The sequence below is a fragment of the Lemur catta genome, chromosome 11 (genome assembly GCF_020740605.2).
Source record: "Lemur catta isolate mLemCat1 chromosome 11, mLemCat1.pri, whole genome shotgun sequence".
NCBI lineage: Eukaryota > Metazoa > Chordata > Mammalia > Primates > Lemuridae > Lemur > Lemur catta.
The window spans coordinates 23,531,254-23,550,847 of record NC_059138.1 but is presented as its reverse complement, the minus strand read 5'-3'; the positions used below and the strand labels follow the sequence as shown (position 1 = coordinate 23,550,847).

General features: G+C 32.0%; 1 protein-coding gene across 4 annotated transcripts in view; it reads right to left on the bottom strand.

Moving 5' to 3' along the window:
• POT1 (protection of telomeres 1) overlaps positions 1-19,594 on the bottom strand; it is an 89,922-nt gene that overhangs the window by 29,374 nt on the left and 40,954 nt on the right. For all 4 annotated transcript variants that reach the window (XM_045564381.1, XM_045564384.1, XM_045564383.1 and 1 more), the window contains exons 11-15: positions 16,038-16,094; positions 12,432-12,588; positions 10,513-10,718; positions 4,185-4,320; positions 216-304 (exon numbers count right to left, since the gene is read on the bottom strand). In XM_045564381.1, the coding sequence (XP_045420337.1) occupies positions 216-304; positions 4,185-4,320; positions 10,513-10,718; positions 12,432-12,588; positions 16,038-16,094 (645 nt within the window). The remainder of the gene's footprint in view (positions 1-215; positions 305-4,184; positions 4,321-10,512; positions 10,719-12,431; positions 12,589-16,037; positions 16,095-19,594) is intronic.

Sequence of the window (19,594 nt, the reverse complement as noted above, 5' to 3'; positions counted from 1 at the left end):
ATGATTAAAAAATACTGGCAGGTGCTTAAAAGTGACTTTGCAAAGTATTTTAAACATTTACTCTATACTTTTATTGCAATCACTGTGAATGGTTTCCCTTAAGAAAAGTTACATTTTAACTCAGCCTTATAGATCCATAGATATTAACATATAAATCAGTAAGTTGACCTTATATACAGACAGTTAAAACTGTAGAGCATGGAAATTTAGCTAACCTTCTGCCACAGAAGATGGAATACATGACGCTTTATCGACCAGGAAATTCAGATTTTGTATTGGTTTCAAGCTAGAACACTGCTTACATCTGAAATTAATAAAAGAAAAAACATAAACATTTAAAATTAATTTAATTTGTTTAATTATAGCTTATTTTTTCTGTTGAAGCATGCTTCTGTTTAAAAAAACAAGTCATTAAACAGAAGAGTATTATATCTCTTATACTGTGATTATTTGAAAAGAGTATTATCAAAAAATAAGCTTTTTCTATAAAGACAATAAAAAAGATAGTATAAGATTCAGAATAAACAACTGTAAATTGAGAATAAAGGGCTGGGTTCCAGGTCCAAATCATGAATTAGCTTGGCTCTTAATTTCCTTATTTGTTAAAATGAAAAATTTAAGAGAGATAATAATCTCTAAAGTTCTCTGATTTTATGGCTTTATGAGCTATATCTAATAGCCAAAGTATAGCCAACATAAAAAAATTATTCCAACTAAAATAGTCAGGGGTAGCAAGATTTTGGATAACTAATTTTTTTAGTAAGCATATATCCAGAAGTTTATAGTTTATGATACCTAATACCATAGTTACTTTTTAAAATGTATATAATCTAAAACTATACAATATACTAAAATTTTACATTATTTAGTATAGATATTTTTACTTATATACCAAGATATTCTAAGTAAGAGTAATGTATTTTTTATTATACATGATAATGATGTTTATGAGCTGTTGATGAAAAAATGTACCTAAAAAAATATTTGAATAAAGACAAAAATAAAAATTCAAAAGGAGATTGAAAATATTCCTTTTAATTTGCACTTTGGGGAAAACAGAAGGTTCACTATATTAAATTTTATCTCCTTCTATTCATCAAATACATAGATATTTCTTCTCTAACAATAGATAATAGAATGAAAGAATATTATTGCCTAAAAAAAAGACAGTGATATTGATTAGCATTAGACATTGATAAAAGAAGTATGGTATACAAATTAAAAATTAAGAGTAATAAGTCAAACTTAAATAACTACTTTCAAAGCAGTAAAACGGGAAATAGAGTAAATTAGTAACACATAAAAAAATCAATCCAATAAAAGACTGGAGAAAAAATTAAATAATTTTTAAAACAGGAAAAAACCAGTAAAAACATAAGTATAAAACAATAAAAAAATGGAGAAATATAAATTGAATATATCAATAATGAAAACATACTTTAAACTCACCTATTAAAACTAAAATTTAGCCATAAGCTTTTATTTATAAGTGACATACTAAAATAGGATGACCCAGTAATTTGAAAGCAAAGAAATGAGAGTAAGATAACTAAGCAATTACCAACTTCCCTCACCTGCAAAAAGAGCTGATACAATAATAAAAAATATTGGTAAATGTAAATCTTAAGGCAGAAAATAATACTTAGAATTAGATCTGTAATATACAGAATAATGAATTCACCAGAAAGATAAAATAATACTTAACCTTACTTAATGAACCAATAAAAGAGCCTCAAAATATATAAACCAAATGTTGACAGAATAAAAATTTACAAACCCGCAACTACAGTGGGCATTTATACAAACCTCTCTAAGAAAGTGATTAAATAGACAAAATTACAAAAGAAATAGAAGTTTTAATTATGATTAACAAGCCTGATCTAATGGACATATAGAAAATCCTAATTCAACTATTAAAGAATACACATTCTTTTTTAAAAATACATGCAATATATACAAATCTGAATATCCACATTTAGGATAAAGCAAAGTGGAACAAATCCCAAAGGATTATGAAATGCATCACATTATTTGGCTAAAAAGCAATAAAACTAAAATGTAAATGAAAACATAGCCCCTAAAATAAATGTATGAAAACTCACAAATACACATCTAATAATTTATGTGTCAAAGAAATCATAATGGGAATTATGAAACATTTAGAACCGAATGACAAGAAAAACACTGCACAACAAAGCTTGGAATAAAGCTATGACTATTTTCTCAGAGGGAAAGTTATAGATAAATATAAACATTAAAATATATTAAACATTAATTAGGTAACTGAGGTAAGCACTTAATTGATAAAGTTTGAAAAAGAAAAACTGAAGAAACCTATAGAAAGTAAAGAAAGGCAAAGATAAGAGCACTAGTAAAATAATAGACAACATCAACATGAACAAAAGGTATTTGCTTTGGCAAAGAAAGGTCAAGGAAAAAAAGACTGTACCAAGAAACAATAAGATGTATATTCAAGAATAAAGTAGAGATTTAAAAATCATCAAAATACTATCAACATATGCCTATAAATTTAAATTTAAAAAATAAATGAAATAAATATTTTTCTAGAAAAATTTCGTTAATAAAATACAAAACCTTAAAAAATATATAACCAATAAAAAATGCAACCATTAGTCTTGTCAACAACAACAAAAAATCAGAGAAAAAATATCTCCAAATCTGTGGAATTTATTTGGGACTCAGAAAAGAAGATTATGACAAGAAATGCACAGCTAGGGCAAGCCACACATGCATCTGAAGAGGGGAGGTTAACATAGGAATGTGTGTGTGTGTATTCTGCATGGAAATAAAACCATAAACAAAATCAAAAGGGAAATAACAAAATGAGAAAAATTTTGCAACTTATATCAAAGCCAGAGGGCTACTTTTCTTAATATTAAACACATTCTTAAGTTGATAACAAAAGACCAATAGATTAATTCAATAAATGTGAAGAGCAAGTTCAAAAAAAAAAAAAAAGAGGGGAGGTTAAAGGGAAACTTTTATTGGCAAAAGGAGAATTTCACGCAAGCTACTTGGAAACAAAGTTCATTGGTTTTGGAGACTCAAAGCCAGAACTGGTGTCAGTTCACTGGTGGAGATGTCTCTACTGGGCAGGTGTCCTTTGAAAAACATCTTATCTGAATTGCTGCACTTCTCAAGAATTTCTCCTAGCATTATTTCAGAAAGTCCTTGAGACAGCCTTTCACAGACATGCAAACATGAGCCCTCCCCCTTTGTTCTCTCCCAGCTCTAGTCTGTTTGGATCTGAAAAAAAGTGATTATATCCTGGTATCTGTAACTTTCACATCTAAATTCTACTTAAAAAGCAACAGGTTCAGACAAATTAAGGAAAGCTTTTTAAAACTTTTTAAGATTTTGGAAAATATTTTGGTAAAATATGTCTATATTAATATTATTAAAAATCTACAAAAATAACAAACCATAAAGTTAAAAAGGTACAGGAAACACAAGTAGAGATGTAACTGACAAAAGATTATTATCTCTAACATAGAAAGAATTCTTATAATCTATCATATGCATGCACACACACACGGACTAAAAAAAGATCAATCACCATAAAGAAAAAGATAAAAGATGTGAACATGGAATCCATGGAATAGAAAACTAAATAGCCAATAAACATGAGGGCTGCTTAAATGCACCAGTCATCTAGGAAATACAGACAAAAGCACCATAGATACCATTTGATGATCATAAGGAACTACAAATTAGACTAATACCAAGTATTAGAACTTGGTGGAAATTAAAATTTTTATATACTATTGATGGAACCATAAATTGTTAAAACCATTGGAAGAACAACTTAGTATTTTCCTATAAAGCAAAAATTATGCATACCTTATGATTCAGTAATTCCAATTCTAGGTAAACACCTTAGTGGTAACTTTTAAACATTTTTAGCAAGGACTCACAGTAATAAATTCATTTTATATCATGTCCTAGTATACACATACATACAAACAATTGAAAGAAAAGTTTAGGGAACAACACTGATCCTTACTATGTAAAATGTTCTCTGTTATCCATTCTATCCCTTTAGTACATGTAAGTTGGTACTCAATAAGTTTCCATTGAGCATATAGTAACTAATAGAATAATAAAAATAAAAATTACTCATAAACAGTTTTTAATTCTAAAAATTCCCCAAGTTGAAAACATACCCATAGTGATAGGCTTTTCCTTGTATAAGAAATGGTGCTGAAAGGTCCAGGAGCTCCAAGTCTTCATGGCCAGATCTCACAGGAATTATACTATGAAACTTGTTTGAAAGTTTACAGATTTCACTGAGTGAACCTCCTGTTAAAAGAGAATAAATAAACCCTTTAAGTGGTGCAAATATGATGTAAGCAAAATGGAATACCTATTAAGTAACATGTGGGGTACAGTAAAAGACTAAAGTGATTGTCAGATAAAGACAAGTTGAAAGTCATAAGTTTAATGATTTAATACATTTATTGTGAAAAATATTAATTTGTAAACTTAGGATCCTAGACATTGATTAAAGAAATCAATGTACAAAAATGCTGAGGCTTGAGTAAAATACAAAGTCTATGAAATTTAAACCATCTTTTAAAATTTAAACAAATTGAGTTTTATGTAGAAATTTTTTGGTTCAAATAACCAAAAGACAATGTAAGTTGAAAGCCAAAGCATGATGGGATTCTCACTAATAAATTTGCTATATACTTCTAATGTCTAGGCAAATTTAGTTTTGAGTTTGAAATAAATCTTTTAAACTTTCAGGTCAACATTAAATTTAAATATAGATACAAATAGTAGTTTCAAGTAATACTAACTCACATGTAGTGTCTGTTCATTGGGAGTAGTGTTTTTACTGGAAAAATCATCATACTTCCCCTAATTCTATGACAGGGTAAGCATTCAAACCATCAGGTTGGCTGAGAAGTATTGCCCAATGGTGCACTGTTATTAGAAAGCAATGTAGTCTTTGAAACTCAAACCTACTGATACCTTTTCCAGTGTATTTTTCACTTAAATTGATAATGCTTCCTCTCTCTAGGGAAAGAGAATATGATTAAAAAAAAATACCTCTGTGTATTTACTAAAATTTGGGCAGAATTTGTAATGTTAACATTTAGTTTGGAGGGAGACACCCTTCTGGCATAGTAGAGTAAGGATCTCTAAAAATATACTTTTCCATAAACCAGTAAGAACATGAACAAAATTGTCAAAATAAACTTTTTCAGAACTCTAGTAATTACCAGCAGCTTGCAACATTCCTGGCAGTGTTCATTCCAGAAAATAGTCTGAATCTTGGCAAGAATAGAGAGCTGTGTGGCATTTTACCTGGTTCCCACCTTCAGGAAACCACCTTTCTGCTATATCACACTGCAGTTAGATCTAAGTTCATCTTGATCTATATGAGGCAATCCTAATCAAAATCCCAGGAAGCTAAATTTGGTTATTGACAAACTGACTCTAAAGTTTACATGAAAAAGGCAAAAGATGCACAATAGTCAACACAATATTGAAGAAAAAGAACAACATTTGAGGACTGACACTACACTACTTCAAGACTTACTATAAAGCTTTAATAATGAAGACAGTGTGGTATTGGCAAAAGAGTGGATAAATAGATCAAAACAGAATAGTGAACACAGAAACAGATCCACATAGAGTCAACCCATCTTTGACAAAGGAGCAAAGGCAATTTAATGGAGAAGGGACAGTCTTTTCAACAAATGGTACTGGAAAACTGGACATTCATTTGTAAGGCAATAAATCTAGACACAGAACTTACATTGTTCACAAAAATTAACTGAAAATGTATTACAACTCTAAATGTAAAATGTACATTCTAGAACTTCTAGAAATAACAAAGAAGAAAATCTGAACGTTCTGGAAAAGGTGAAGAAGGACAAGGATGACTAGGTGGAGTACAGGAGATATTTAGGGCAGTGAAACTGTTCTGTATGAGATTGTAACGGTAGGTACATTATATCCTGAATTTGTCAAAGCCTAAAGAACTGTAAAACACAGGAGTGAATTCGAACGTAAACGATGGTCTGCATAGTCTATATAGACTATAGGTCACAATAAAATAGTGTCAGCTGCATTAGATGAATCCAATAACTTGGCATGACTATCAGTGGATGTTGTTGGAGGTCCTTGTATTCTAAAAATGACTTTATAGTCATGCAGTTTTCTTTGGTTCATCTCTAAGTCCAAGTCAGCTTTTGATTTTGAAAGTTCCTAAGCAGAGCAGTGCCATACTGCAGTTAGATTATAGCCCCTGGCTCAGGTTATAATACTTAGAAATATAAACTAAAAAGAGCTTACATTCTTATATCCCTTTTACATTTCAAAGTGCTTTCATAACACTACCATTTTTTCTTTTCTTTTTAAAATAGACTTTATTTTTTAGAGCAGTTTTAGGTTCACAGCAAAACTGAGCAGAGGTATAGAGAGTTCTCATACACCTCCTGCCGTCCCATCCAGACTCCCCCACTATCAACATCTTGTACCAGAGTGGCACACTTACTAAATTTTTTCCCCCTCCTCCCCTAAAGTTTATTCTTTATTCAGACCTCCTTAGTTTTTTTTTTTTTTTGAGACAGAGTCTCGCTCTGTCACCTGGGCTAGCGTGCCATGGCATCAGCCAAGCTCACAGCAACCTCAAACTCCTGGGCTCAAGAGATTCTCCTGCCTCAGCTTCCAGAGTAGCTGGGACCACAGGCACATGCCACCACACCCAGCTAATTTTTATATTTTTAGTAGATAAGTGGTCTCATTCTTGCTCAGGCTGGTCTTGAACTCTTGACCTCAAGTTATCCTCCTGCCTCGGCCTCCCAGAGTGCTGGGATTACAGGCATGAGCCACCGTGCCCAGACACTAAATGTTTTTTTTAATACTTCATTTTTAGAGCAATTTTAAGTTCACAGCAAAATTAAGAAGAATGTACAGAGATATCCCACATACCTACCTCCTGCTCCCACACATGAAGAGCCTCCATCAGTATCAACATCCTCCACCATAGTAGTACATTTTTCAAAAATGATGAACCTATACTAACACATTATAATCATTCAAAGTCCACAGTTTACATTAGAATTCCCTTTTGATATTGTATATTCTATGTGTTTGGACATATGTAAAATTACCTGGATCCATCATGATAGTATCATACAGAGTATTTTCACTGACCTAAAAATCCTCTGTATTCCACCTATTCCTTTCTCCCTCACCCTGCTCCATCTAACCCCTGGAAACCACTAATCTTTTACCTGTCTCCATAGTTTTGCCTTTTCCAGAATATCATATAGTTGGAATCATATATTATGTAGCCTTTTCAGATTGGCTTCTTTCAATTAGTAATATGCATTTAAAGTTCCTCCATGTTCTTTCATGGATTGATAACTCATTTCTTTTTAGTGCTGAATAATATTCCATTGTCTGGATGTACCACAGTTTATTTACCCATTCACCTACTGAAGAACATCTTGGCTGCTTCTAAGTTTTGGCAATTATGAATAAAGCTGCTATAAACATTCATGTACAGGTTTTGTGTGGACATAATTTTCAACTTCTTTGGGTAAATATGAAGAAAGTGAGACTGTTGAATCATACGTACAAGTATGTTTAGTCAGAAACTGCTGAACTGTATTCCAAAGTGGTTGTACCATTTTGCATTCCCACCAGCAGTCACTGAGATTTCCTGTTGTTTCACATCCTTGTCAGCACTTAGTGTTGTCAGTGTTCTGGATTTTGGCCATTCTTATAGGTTGGTAGTAGTATCTCATTTATTGTTTTAATTTGTAATTTCCTAATGACATATGATGAACATCTTTTCACATGCTTAGTTGTTATCTCTATATCTTCTTTGGTGAGAGGTCTGTTCAGATCTTTTGTCCATTTTTAAATTGGATTGGTTGTTTTCTTTTCATTGAGTTTTAAGAGTTCTTTGCATATTAAGAATAACAATCTTTTATTAGATGTGTCTTTTGAAAATATTTTCTCCCAATCTGTGGCTTGTCTTCTCATTCTCTTGAGAGTGTCTTTCTCAAAGAAGTTTCTAATTTTAATGAAATTGCTTAACAATTATTTATTAACAGCTTAACAATTATTTGTTTCCTGGATCATGCCTTTCATGTTGTATTTACAAAGTCATTAATATCTAAATTATGTAGATTTTTCTCCTATGTTATATTCTGAAAGTTTTACATAAACTCTCATTTGACTTTTATTAAAAGCTCTGTAAGGTAAAGTTATCACTCTAGATGTATTTATTTATTTAATAAGTATTTACTGAGAGCTAGCTAAATGCCAGGTTTACCATGCTAGGTGCTTAAGATATGTAGATTAAAATAAACAGGTATGCTGTCTATAGGGAGCCATAAGAATAATACAAATTAAAAAACCAATATAGTATTACAACTATTTACATAACATTTACATTGTACTAGGAATTTTAAGTAATCTAGAGATGATTTAAAGCTGGAGTTGGTCCGTGACCTATCAGGGACTGGGCCTCAGAGCTCCACCACCTACCCCGTTCCCTCCATGGAAAAAACTGTCTTCTGTGAAACTTAGGAACTGGGATACCGCACAGCAGGAGGTGAGTGGCAAACCAGTGAGTATATTTATGTATTTACAGCTGCTCCAGGAAACTGGTCCCTGGTGCCAAAAAGGTTGGGGATCGCTGATTTACAGTATAGAGGAGGATGTGCATAGGTTATATGCAAATACTACACCATTTTATATAAGCCACTTGAACATCTGCGGAAAATCTGTGGGGTGTCCTGGAACCAATATGAATGATAACAGTCTTACTCCCTTCTTTTATGTCTCTGTGTTTTTATTATATTTTTCCTTTATATCTATGCCCTAGTACAGATTGAAATATTGCTAATGGAATAAGATACATTTCATGCATTAAAGTGATGGGCACGTGTAATGGTTAATTTTATGTGTCTATTTGACTGGGCCATGGAGTATCCACATATTTGGTCAAACATTATTCTGGGTGTTTCTGTTAGGGTGTTTTTGGGTGATTAACATTTAAATCGGTAGACTGAGCAAGACAGATTGCTCCCCCAAATGTGGGTGGGCCTCATTCAATCAGCCGAAGACCCTAATCATACAGGCTGACCTTCCTCTGACTGAGTGAGAATTCCTCCCGACTTTGACCTGGTACATCGGCTTCTTCTGGGTCTTAAGCCTGTCAGCCTTCAGACTGGAACGACATCATTGGCTCTCCTGGGTCTACAGCTTTCCGAATCACTCTCAAGATCTTGGAACTCGTCAGCTTCCATAATCAGATGATCCAATTTCTTTCTTTCTTTCTTTTTCTTTTAATTTCAGCATATTACGGGGGTACAAATGTTGAGGTTATGTATATTGCCCTTGCTCCCCCCCCAGTCAGAGTTTCAAGTGTGTCCATCCCCCAGACACTGCACACGCAATTTCTAATAACAAATCTCTCTCTATACACACACATATAAAAAGATATATCTCTCTCTATATATATTTATTTATCCTATGGACTCTGTTTCTCTTAAAGAACCCTAATAATATGCCAAAATTTTAAAAGCAGTGGTATGTGTTAGTAAATCTAGAAGAATAGGAAATCTCATATGCTACTAAAACATATACATACTAGTGTAACTTTACTAGAAAGAGGGCAAGATTTGTTGTGATGATTAAATGGATACATATTAATAGAAATCAATTAGAGTAGTTTCTGTCACATTTTAATTATATTTAATATAAGAGATATGTTCATGAAAACAACACCAATCTTTAGAAATGTCAGCAATAAAAATGGTAATACATTATAATAAAGATAAGTTCATTTATAAAATAAAACAATTCCTCTTATGCAAATTAAAGATGATGTTTTTCTTTAATTATAAAAGTTTATGAAGGAAGAAAAGCCTCAAGGAAAACAATGAAACTTTAAATTTGGCATAAAAAAATGTATAGTACACATATTAGATAAATATTAAATAAAAAATTAAAACAAAATATAAAAGAAATGAAAAAATAGACATGATAAATTTGATTCTTTTAAAATTTGTCAAGCTATTTTTACTTGTTTCAATGTTTCCTTCCTTGATTTAGATATCAATAGATATTTTCACTCTATTTTTATGAAACAACAGCGACATCTAGAGGCCAAGAAAACAGCAACTGTAAAAAGCAATCAGCCTCTTCATTATTACTCAACTAGATAATCAGTGCAGAGTTGACAAAATAATATGCAGGAATCCAACAAGATGGGTAAATGTAAACACTTGAGTTTAATGTATAATTTCAAAATGTAATTCAGAAAAATTTAAGTATATGTATATATTCCATATATTTGAATCTAGCTAATATATACATATTCATTACATTTTATGAAATTTAAATTCACACTAGTTTTGCTTTATATGTGCTAGGTTGCCTGTAAAATATATTTAACCATAGTTAATTAGAGAAAATATGCAAAAGCAGTATTGTAACAAAACAGTGACTTAAATATCCTACCTTCTATCAAAATTAGACATTCATTTGAAAGTGGGAGAATACCATCATTTCTCACAAAATGAACAGCTACTTTTCGTCCTCCTTGATCTTCTGTGGTCCAGATTCTTGAATCATATAATGATGTATTTTGTAGTTTGATATCTGGGGTTTTAGCTGCACCATCTTGCAAAATCATATCCAAACTGCCCTCATGTGGAACTTCTTTCCTAAAATCATTGATAATGAAATAACAGAAAACAATTTTGGTATAAGCTTGAAAATTCCAATTTAACAAATTATTTATTTAAAAGATATCATTTTTACATGCAGATGAGTCAGCTACTTTTCCTTAAATTATGGAGATAATTCACTTCACAGATTAAATAACTTTTACTCAATAGATAAATATTAATATTTTATGGCTAAGTACATCCATATAATAATTACATTAACCACTGGCAATTTCCATGCCTGGTTTTGTGATACCATACATGGACATTATAATTACTTCTAGTACAAATTTTTTCTCTTCTGAAAGGAATGTTAAATTTTCCAGTGGGAGAAAAAAGTACAGTAGCTCCCTGTCTTCACTTCACTTAAATATCCACTTACTATTTAGGTATAAGGGCACATATGTTAAACCAATATTACTTTCAATTCCCTTTAAAAATTTGTCTTTAAGTTTTTGTAGAGATGGGGTCTTGCTATGATGCCCAGACTGGTCTTGAACTCCTGGGCTCAAGTGATCCTCCCACCTCAGCCTCCCAAAGTGCTGGGATTATAGGCATGAGCCATAACACCTGGCCTCCCTTTAATAATTAATAATTTTTAAAAGTCACACGGTTAAGTATCATTTAGTAGAAATGGTATCATTTGGAATCAAAAGTATATGTCCTTGTCCTGTTGGTCACCAACTAGCTATGTAACCTTAGGGAGTCTGTATTAACTTCCTCTGAGATATTTCCTTATTTGTTTAAAAAATGATCATAAGGGGTGGTTTTATTTTATAAAGCTATATGATTTTATATAATTCAATGAACCAAATTCGATAAAACTTCAAGAATTACCTAAAATCCTTTCAAAAATCTCTCCAAACAGTATTACCCTTGAAATTTGGAGAGAAAAATATATGTATATCAATGTACACAGACATTCACAAACAATATATAAACACACAAATATATAATAATGAGTGTGTGTATATATGTATTTACACACTGTAGCACATTACAATGAAAACTTGATTTATGGTATCCAAATGCACATATCTAACAATTACCTATATTTTCCAAAACATCATTTTATACATTTAGGGGAAAGATAGGCAAATTATATTAAAAAGATGAGCAGGGATTAAAAATAATTTTCAGAGTATGTTTTATGCTGATAATATAGTAATAAGATATAAAACAGTTCTATAAATTTACTTATATGTTTATATAATAATTGATGTTTAGAATAAAGGCACTGAAAAATTCTCAGTTATAAAAGAAAATTTAAATTATATTTATTATATTGTAGTTATTAACCAAGACAGAAATATTTCCAACGAGGCTTTCTGTATTACTTAACTAATTAGAATTCTTTTCAAAAATTCAGTTAATAAAAGTTTATATTTAAGCAGATAATTTTGTGATTTATGAGAATGTCTCTCCAAATACATTTATAATTATTTCTCATTTGCATTTATCAGAGCTACTAAGCTGAATTCCAGATCTGAAAATAGCACCCACTTTTATTTATTATTATTAAGAAAGAATCAGAAGGATTTACCCTCTCAGAATTTAGCAGTTTCCCTTGAAAACATTACCATTCTTTCAAAATGTATAAAAAAAAAATCACAATTTACTTTTTCCTAGGACTTAAAATTATATATATGTACAAGAACAGATACAAATATGTGAAATGAAAATTTCTGTTTTATTATGGAAAATACTTACAGTGAATGACATTTAGGACAACGAAGTTTAACAGACTGAAAGAGTTTTCTGGGTTTATATGACCTCAATTTTGCTCGGATACGATACTGTTGAGGAGCTTTTTGTTTCAAAATAGCACATAGTGGTGTTTTCTCTAAATATTGATGATCTGTAAGTACTGTAAAGAATTTTTATATTAATCAGAATAATCACAAGAATTATAAGTATATTCATGACACATATTCCCCCGAACCAAATACATACTATCAAATCTGTTTAATTTAAGCTCTATTAACTGTCAACTACATGAAAGCAAGAGTTATGCCTTTATTCCCTGATGTCCACTGAAGGCCTGCTAGCATAGTGCCAGGCACACAGTAGGTACTCAACAAATGTCTACTGAATAAATGTTGGATAATTTGGGCAAGAAAGAATTAAGTTATCTGTTAAATGTTTAAAAAATTATTTTTGTATGGGACTAATAATGGGGATCTCCTGGATAACTTAGGGAAAACAGTAAGATTTATTTAACCAAGAAATTAATATACTACTCATAAAAATATTAAGAAAATACTGATCTCTTAGACATCTCTGATAGTCAACAACTTAAGTTCTAATTGGTATTTGCTACAAAAAAGGTAACACAAAACATTTGCTAGACATTTGTTAGGTTTCTCTCCCTGATATTTCGAATTAGTGGCTCTTTACTGAACTATCATTTACAGAATCACGTTGTTTGAAACGAGGACATTAGGGGTAATCTGACTCTCACAGTGGTGGTGGAGTAGTGGAGAAAGGAAAGTTTAGGGCTGGTGGCAGGAAGGAGAAAAGGAGGAGGGGGAAGGAAAGGAGGAGAAATTAGAGATATACTGGAAAAAGAAAAGGCAAACATTTATACCCCCTTAATATTTTGAAATAAAAAAGCATTAGGGGCAATTGCCTGGGAAATGGGTAAAATAGGTCTCCTCAGCTAATTGTGGACAGAAGGCCTGGGATTGTAGTGGTCAGTTTATACTGGGATAAGTATAAAATTGCTGCTGACCCTTAGCTTAAGATAACAGACTTGCTTGCTATACATTCTAGGTTAACACTTTCCTGCGTTTTAGAAAATGGAACTGATAAGGTACTGATAAACTGTACCTCATGAACCTTGACGTTCAGGACAATTCCTTTCTGTACTTAGCTTTAATCCTACTAAACTCTCATTGAATTAATTTTCCTTCAAGGAGCAAGTGGCCAAGGGTTTACAGTGGAACATTTTTCTTCTTCTTTTTTTTTTTTTTGTACAAAGATCATAGGCAGACCTCATCAATTTTGTGTAAAATGCTACACAGTGATAGCAGCAATTACTTCAAACTCACATTTTAAGATAAAATTAACTTCTTATTTAAAAATACTTTCAAACTTAAAAATAAATTGCAAAATAATACAAACATCTTCTGTGCAGCTTTCACCAAGATTCACCAATTGTTAACATTTTGGCACCTTTACTGTTGTCTTGTGTCTGTTTTTATCTCTGTCTTCCTCCATATATATGTTATTGAATCATTGGAGAATAATTTCCACATATTATATCCCCTTCCCCTAAATACTACAGTGCACATTTCACATGAAAACATTTTACTTACATAAGTACAGTGCAATTTTCAACATCAGAACATTTGTCAAATCAATAGACAGTACTCAAGTTTCTCCAATTGTCCCCAAAATGTTCTTGTAAGCACTTTCTTTTTGGGTCCAGGATCCAATCCTGGATCTGCATTACATTTATTTTTCATGTCTTTTTGGACTTCTTTTATGTGGAATGGCTCCTTGGCTTTTCTTTGTCTTTTATGACATTGATATATTGGAGGAGTACAGGCCATTTATTTTATAGTATAAACATAAATTTGGGTGTGTCTGATTTTTCCTCATGCTCAGGTTCAGGTTATGAATTTTTGGCAGGAATGCTACATAAGTGGTATTGTGTGCTTCTCATCACATCAAGAGTCACGTAACTTCAGTGTTTGCATTACTGTGGATCTAACCTGGTTCAGCTGGTTTAGGTGGTGCCCAACAGGTTTCTCTACTATAAACTTACTATTTCCCCCTTGTAATTAATAAGAAGGTGCTTGGGAAAAGGTAAAATATCCCATTCTTCATCAAACATTTAGGATTTTGATAGTTCACAATCCACTGATTCACGACTAAATCAACAATTACTATCATGCTTACAAAATGGTGATTTTTTTTTTTTCTAATTTCACCACTCCTTTTATTAGTTGCCATTCTATTTTAAGGAAGAGATTTCCATTCAACCCCATTTATTTATTTTTCTTTCGTTTATTATCAACATGGACTCATGTCCTCCTACTTTATTCAATGATTTCTAATCCACCACTAATATTTATTTTGATGCTCAAATTGTCCCAGGTTTGACATGGTTTATCATATGCCATTTGTCATGCTCCATCACTAACTGAGAACTTATTTACTTTCTGGCACTACAAGATGTTCCAGACTAATCCTGTAATTTCCCTGGCCTAGTCCTGGAATCTGCTATTTCTCCAAGGAATGCTGATTCCTTTTAGGGAGAAATACTATTTATAATCCAAGATCTGTGCACTAGGTGTGCTTATTGCAACTAGAGTGCCACTGCCTCTATGTCTTTTCATTGACAGAGATAGGGTATACATGAATACACGTTCACACCAATACAAACATACACATACACACATATGCACCTATATATGCATGATTATGTATGTGTGTGAATTTATATATGTAGTATATATACATACACACATCTGTATATATTTCCATATCTATCTATAAAACCATTATTACATTATGGTACCTCCAATACCACAAGCTTTCATCTAGCCTTCTCCCATTCTACATTTGCATCTCCTTTCTCCATATGAGAAACTTGTATTTTTACAATAATACATTATTTAATAGACATGTGCTTAAAAATATTTTTCTGAAAAAAAATTTTTTTTTATCTTAACTGAAATAACAGAAGGAGGTTATGTAATAGATATATTAGCATTGTTAACATTAAATTAAAGTTTGGGACATGTTGTAAGGAGATCCTTTATGGCAGGGGTCCCCAACTTATGGTGGGGACCCCATATATATTTCATTATATATTACAATATAATAGAAATAAAGTATACAATAAATATAATGCACTTGAATCATCCCCAAATCACCCCCTACCTCCTGGTCCATGGAAAAATTATCTTCCACGAAAATGGTCCCTGGTGCCAAAAAGGATGGGGACCACTGCTTTATGGTGCACTGTTAAATGCATCATGTGAATTGATTAAAAGTAATGTCATAGAATATATTTTATATCCTAGAACTAAAAATATATTGTATTGTTAAATAATAAAATGATATCTTTTATAAATCTTAGAGATATGTGTCTTAAAGTATGTATTCAATGTGAAGTTATGTATCTTTATGGGTTCCATTTTATTCCAGTACAGGACGAGGAAAGACAGTTAAATATGGATGTATTTTTGCCCGCATGGATATCTGTTCTCACTCTTAGATAGGAATGGATTAGTTGGTAAGTGTAAGGACAAACTTTATTATGCTCAATTATTGTGCCTGTATCTTAAAAATGATACACAGTCTTACTTGTAGCAGATAGCTGTTGACATCTTTCTACCTCATATAATGATACTGATCCGGAGCCTACAAGAAGCAGAAGAAAAAAGAATTATAACTTTTAAGTCCACTAAAAATTAAATATGGAACTGAAAACTACAAAGTATTGCTGAGAGAAACTGAAGAAAATGTAAATAAACAGTGAGATGTCATATTCATGTTTTAGAAGGCTCACTATTGGTAAGGTATCAATTCTCCCCAGATTAACCTATAGATTCAGCACAAGTCTAATCAAAATAGCAGAGGCTTTATTGTAGAAATTGACAAGCAGATTCTATCACTTATGTGGAAATGCAAAAAATCTAGAATACTGAATAAAATCTTGAAAAAGAAGCACAAAGTTGAAGGATTTACATTACATGACTTCAAGACTTACTATAAAGCTACAATAACCAAGACAATATAGCACTGGCGTAGGACTGACAAGTAAACAGAATTAAACAGAGAGCCTAAAAATAAACCCACATTTACATGGTCTTTTGATTTTTTTTATTTACAAAGGCAGCAAAGCAGTTCAAAAGGAAAGCAAAACTCTTGTCAACAAATGGCACTGCAACAACTGGAAATTTGTATGGGGAAAAATGCATACTTCACACTATACTAGCAAGCACTGAATGGAAAGCTCTGAAATAAGCCCACATTTATACCCACTGTATTTTTTTTTTTTTTTTTTTAATTTTAAGAGACAAAGTCTTGCTCTGTCACCCAGGCTGGAGTGCCGTGGCACAATCATAACTCATTGTAGCCTGGAACTCCTCAGCTCAAGTGATCCTCCCAGCTCAGTCCGGAGAAGCTGGGACTACAGGTGCTGCCACCAAACCTGGCTAATTTTTTTTTTAATTTTTTGTAGAGATGGGGTCTTGCCATGTTGCCCAGGCTAGTCTCAAACTTGTGGCCTCAAGTGCTCCTTCTGCCTCGGCATTTCCAAAGTGCTGGGATTACAGGTGTGAGTCACTGTGCCCAGCCCCTCACTTGCTTTTTGACAAAGACACCAAAGCCATCTAACAAGAAACAAATGGTGCCACAAGAACTAGAAATTCCTACTGAAAAGAAAAATGTCCACCTCAAACCATACAACTAAGCATTAAAAAACAAACTACTGATATATGCAATCATGTGGATGAATCTCAAAAACATAGTATGTACAGAAGAGTACAAATATATAATTCCATTATTTTGAATTTCTAGAACAGGCAAATCTAGAGGGATTTGGGTTACAACATGTTTATGCATTACTCAAAACTCATAGAATGATACATTAAAATGGTAAGTTGTCCACTTCCTTGCATATTCCTCAAAAATAAAAAAATAATCCTAAATAACTACTAAATTAACTAAACTTTAGTTAATTATGTTCATACTGAAGTGTTCAGGAAATGTACTGATGCCTCTACAACTTACTTTGAAATGCATCAAAAACTAACATGAATTGATGGATCAAAGGAGGGATAGAGAGACACATGTGACAGAACAGACAGAGTAAAGTGTTTATTGGAGAATCTAACTGGTGGGTATGTGAATGTGCACTGTACAATTGTTCTAACTTTTCCATAAATTTGAAAAGTTTTATTATGTTGGAAAAATACAACATGAAAGAAATTAAAGGAGAGGATAAAATAGCAAACTTATGAAATTTAATAGAATGACCTGATGAACATCATAAAACAGGAGTTTAATAAGAAAGCAAAAGTAGTAATCATAGCAATAAGGTTACAAAATACTTCCTAAAGTGAAGAATTTAAGACTTGAAAAATCTACATTTTATAATTATTTTAGCTTATATTTTATTATATATAATGGTATATTATATTTTTATAATTTATTTTATAGGGCATTATACAGAAATGTATGCATTACTTGTTCTTTTCCCTTAACATTGCTAACAAATGGCATAAGAATTCAAGGCAAAGAGAACTTGAATGGATATCTCAAGCTGGCATGGTATGATTTCAATGAATCTGATTTATTAATTAATATCTGCCATTCCAACATGAAATGTAAACAATGGCAGAAACCTTAAAATCACTCAAATAAGTAAATATGTGTAAAACATATACATGGTCTCCCATAAACTGATAAGAAAAAGATAAAGAATCCAACAGAAAATCAGATAAAGGGTAAAAGCAGACAATCCAAAGAGGGAATAAAAAGAGCTGATAAATATATAATAAGATTTTCAAGTGTCCAAATAGTAAGAAAAATTAAGTAAGAAACTACCTTTTAACTGCTAAATTGTAAAAAAAAAAAAAATTACACACAGTGTTAACCTCTAATACTGTGAAGGTGTAAGGGAAGTATATTGTCCTACATTGCTATTCGGATATAAATTCCTATGACCTTTTGGGTAAATAATCTGGCAACATCTATTAAAATATGTGTCTACCTTTGGATATATCAACCCCACTTTTAGGAGTTTGTATTTTTGAGAAACAAAAGCATGGAAGTACAATGTTTAAGTTTGCTTATTAAAGCATTATTTATAAGAGCAAAAAACTGGCAATAGCCTGTCTATCAAATGGAGAATGGCTGAATAAATAGTGTTATACCCATATTACAAAATATTATGTCACTATTAAAAGAATGTGTTGAGCCATATGAAGTAGCCTAGAAAGATGTCTATGATATATTGTTAAAGAAAGTGGCTGGGTACAGGGCTCACACCTGTAATCCTAGCACTTTGGGAGGCTGAGGTGAGAGGATTGCCTGAGGCCAGGAGTTCAAGATCAGCCTGAGCAACATAGCGAGACCCTGTTATCTACAAAAAATAGAAAAATTAGCCAGGCATGGTGGCGTGTGCCTATAACTCCGGCTACTTGGGAGAGGCTGAGGCCAGGAAGATTGCTTGAGCCCAGGAGCTGAGGATGCAGGGAACTATGAGGATGCCACTGTACTCTAGTCCCGAGTACTGTACTCTAGCAACAGAGCAAGACTCTGTCTGAAAAAAAAAAAAAAAAAGCAACTATTATAGTATGATTTCATTTCATTTTGGTAAAAATTTAATAAACAGGAAAAAGTCATGTTTGTATATAAGAATATATATTTGTATAAACACAAAGGTATTGAAGGACTCACATGCTAAACTGTTAACCTTACCTCAGGGAGTAGGGCATAAAGGCACAGGAAAAGCTATTCAACTTGGTATTATGACATGTATTACTTTCTAATTTAAAAATAATAAAAGAATCATTTTAAAAGGAGAAAAGAGATTGCAAAAAGTGTAATTACAAATTGTACTATCTTCAAATGATCATCAATTGACCTAAACTGGCCTCCTAATGATAGTTCAAGTAATCACATATCAGACTACAATGCTATCATCAAGATGTTAGTAAGCAGAGTTTTAAGATAGAGAGAATGAGGAAATAAATTTAAAATATATATCAAATATCAAATAGCCTGGATGTGAATTAGTCTTGCTTTGCTGTCAGTTAACAGCAAAGTAACTGTGGGAAAATTATATGATGCCCAAATCTAAGTTTTCCTTTTGTAAAAGGGAGAAAATAATACGTATTATAGGAGTGCTGTCA